General features: G+C 46.6%; 1 protein-coding gene across 1 annotated transcript; it reads left to right on the forward strand.

The window, feature by feature from the left end:
* The first annotated feature begins 238 nt into the window (after positions 1-238).
* LOC101171421 (ADP/ATP translocase 2) lies at positions 239-2,138 on the forward strand. Its single transcript, XM_004073130.4, has 4 exons — positions 239-457; positions 1,026-1,512; positions 1,607-1,747; positions 1,832-2,138. The coding sequence occupies exons 1-4, from the start codon at positions 347-349 to the stop codon at positions 1,987-1,989; spliced, it is 897 nt and encodes a 298-aa protein (XP_004073178.1). The 5' UTR covers positions 239-346; the 3' UTR covers positions 1,990-2,138.
* Positions 2,139-3,297: the final 1,159 nt, after the last annotated feature.

Below are 3,297 nucleotides of genomic sequence, written 5' to 3' on the forward strand. Positions count from 1 at the left end.
ACCAAGCAACACTAAATGGAAACTCTGTCCAGCAGTGTCTCCTGCTCTCTGCCAGGCTGTAATTGGATCCAACCATCATTTAGTCGCAGAAAATAAAAATTGTTTCCTCTGCCGCGCCTTTATTTTGAGATGAATCAAAGAAGACTTCAAGTCTGACCTCGCAGACGTCACCAAACCCCGCCCACTCCGTCCCACAAGCGACCAATCAGCGGGCAGTTCCAGCGTTCACGCTCATTCTCCCGGTCGACCTCCTTAAATCCCCTCAAGTCTCCGGCGGCTCTGGCCATTTCACCTCCACCGGCGAACCCCAGCGAGAGCGAGCAGCGGCGCCCGAAGACACCCGAAGATGACCGAGCAAGCCATCTCCTTCGCCAAGGACTTCCTGGCTGGTGGGATCGCCGCTGCTATTTCAAAAACAGCTGTGGCCCCCATCGAGAGAGTCAAACTTCTCCTCCAGGTGGGTGTCGCTTCTGGGCGCGCGGGCACCTGACGCGCTGCTGGTTCAAGGGGCAAAGCTGTCCAGATTTGTGTTTTGAAACCTTTTTTTAGGGATGGAGGGATCTTTACGGGAACGTGTTGCCGGGGGGAGGGGGGGGGGTGATACATTCCGCTAATATTGGACTTTAAAATGAGTCGAACGGGACTTGAAATGAGAAATTTGAGCAGAGAGATTGGTGCAGACTTGGATGAGGAGTGGGCGCAAACTTAGCGCGTCAGAGCAGTTACGTAAACGCCTAAGAACTGCAGCGGTGTAGTGGTTTTGCAGGCGCTGATGATCCCCTAAAATGACTTTAAAAGTTCTCTTTATTCTACCAAGTGTCGTTATTGCACCTTGAAAGCAAACAGGCAAGGTCATGGGAGGGTTTGCGCCATGGCTCTGCTGCATTGGGCCTGTTTTCAGCTGCAGCAGGAGGCGGGGCTGTGAATAGTTCAAATGGATGAGTAAAGCGGTGTGCTCTTGCAGATGGAGTTAAAGAAACTACTCAAATGAAACTTGATGCAGGTATTTTTCTGCCTTCTTTCAGGTTCAACATGCCAGCAAACAGATCTCAGTTGACAAGCAATACAAGGGCATCGTCGACTGTGTTGTCCGTATCCCCAAAGAGCAGGGCTTTATTTCATTCTGGAGAGGAAACCTGGCCAATGTCATCAGATACTTCCCCACGCAGGCCCTCAACTTTGCTTTTAAGGACAAGTACAAGAAGATTTTCCTGGATGGAGTGGACAAGCGCACACAGTTCTGGAGATACTTTGCAGGTAACCTGGCATCCGGAGGCGCCGCAGGGGCCACCTCGCTGTGTTTTGTCTACCCCCTCGACTTTGCCAGAACGCGACTTGCCGCTGATGTTGGTAAAACGGGACAGGGGCGTGAGTTCAAGGGCCTGGGAGACTGCTTGGCGAAGATCTTCAAGTCTGATGGCCTTAAAGGTCTGTACCAGGGCTTCAATGTGTCAGTGCAGGGCATTATCATCTACAGAGCTGCATACTTTGGCGTCTACGACACAGCAAAGGGTACGTTTCTGGAAACCCCAAAGCATGAATTCTCCCTCTGCAGCAAAGCAGAGTGTTTAGGATAAAATCTAACAGATTGACTTTTCACTTCCAGGGATGCTGCCAGACCCCAAGAACACACACATTTTTGTTAGCTGGATGATCGCTCAGTCTGTCACGGCTGTTGCTGGGCTTGTGTCTTACCCCTTTGACACCGTTCGGCGTCGTATGATGATGCAGTCTGGACGCAAAGGAGGTAACAAATGGAGCAGCCAAACTTTCTTTTATTTCATCATTATGGAAAAAGTATTTACACTACTTTTCTTCTCTCCCCCCTCAGCTGACATCATGTACACTGGCACTATTAACTGCTGGAGGAAGATTGCACGCGATGAAGGACCCAAGGCCTTCTTCAAAGGAGCATTGTCTAATGTGCTCAGAGGCATGGGCGGTGCCTTTGTGCTCGTTTTGTACGACGAGCTGAAGAAAGTCATCTAAGTTGACCTTGTGTTTTCACTCTACATGTTAAAAAGTTTAACTGTAACATATCTTGTACATTTGGAAGGACTTAAATGCAGATAAATATATTTATAGGGACCAACTAGTATTTTTTACTAGTTGTACCGGGGGGAATCTGTTATGCACTCTTTGCTTTTCCCTTTTCTTTTTCTCTTTTTGTTTTGCCCCCACACGTTAATTTCATTCCCTGACAACAGGAACCTTGCCAGATTAACAAAAATGAAATGAAAATAAAGGCAACCTACCAACTGAATCCTCTGTTGCATTTGGACATCTGATGCCATGTTTTTGGGTGTCTTTTCAAACTAAAAGTGTGCCTGGAGTGCGTGTCTGCAGAAAAGCATATGGCTACCTCTTGTAAGATTAGAGCTTCAGGTTGTAGCTGGGGGAGAGCCAACATCAACTGACAAAGCTGACTTAATGGTGAAAGTATCTTTACCCAGACACACTGGCTGAAAGGTGAGCTATAGAGACGTCCAATACATTTGCATGGATCTGTATTCCAGTTCCGCATTTGAAATTGATTTTTGCATGAAGGAACTGCTTGTAAAAACCAAAAAACAAAAACAGGATTACCTGTAGTGAGGTGGATTATTCCAGCCATCTAAATATACTTTGACCTCCTGTCAAGCTCTCATAGTAACTGGTGTGAGTGAGGACTTTGTCCTTGAGCTGTTGGACCGTTTACCAATGTGGCACACGCTATGCCAATGATCTGCTGACATCTCACTTTACAAGGGTGCAGGTAAAGAGGAACATGTTCAAAAGAAATTTTTGAGCAGAAAACGATAAGAGGCCGTTTTATAGCTTGGAGTTTAGCTGGAATTTTTGTCTCAGCTTTGCAATCTGCAGCCTTTGAGCTGACTGTAGAGTGCAGGAAAGGACACAGTGTTCTTGCTTTGACTGATGTACCACCCCCTTAAGAGTGGCCGTGTAATCGTGTCTGTATAAATATGGGGACAGTTGTAGAGCAGGTTTAGTTTCGTCAACAACACCCCTCCTCCTGGAGAGTTCATGTCACATGCACAACTATTGCCAGTCTTGCCCTCAAACATGCTTTCCAGTTTTGAAAGTAACCGAGAATTCATACAATCCTCACGACCTAATGGTGTTCAGAAAAACTGGAGTTAGAAACCAAATTAAAAAGTTTTACTGATGCCAGTAATTTCCTCTCAGAGTTCATCAGCAGTTTAGTTCTATCCCCACATGACCTTTTTATATTTCTAAAAGTTTCTAACCAATTGTAACGCCCTTCTAGCCAATTATAAGCTTCTCAAAGGGGCGGCC

This window comes from Oryzias latipes, chromosome 10 (genome assembly GCF_002234675.1).
Source record: "Oryzias latipes chromosome 10, ASM223467v1".
Classification (NCBI taxonomy): Eukaryota; Metazoa; Chordata; class Actinopteri; order Beloniformes; family Adrianichthyidae; genus Oryzias; species Oryzias latipes.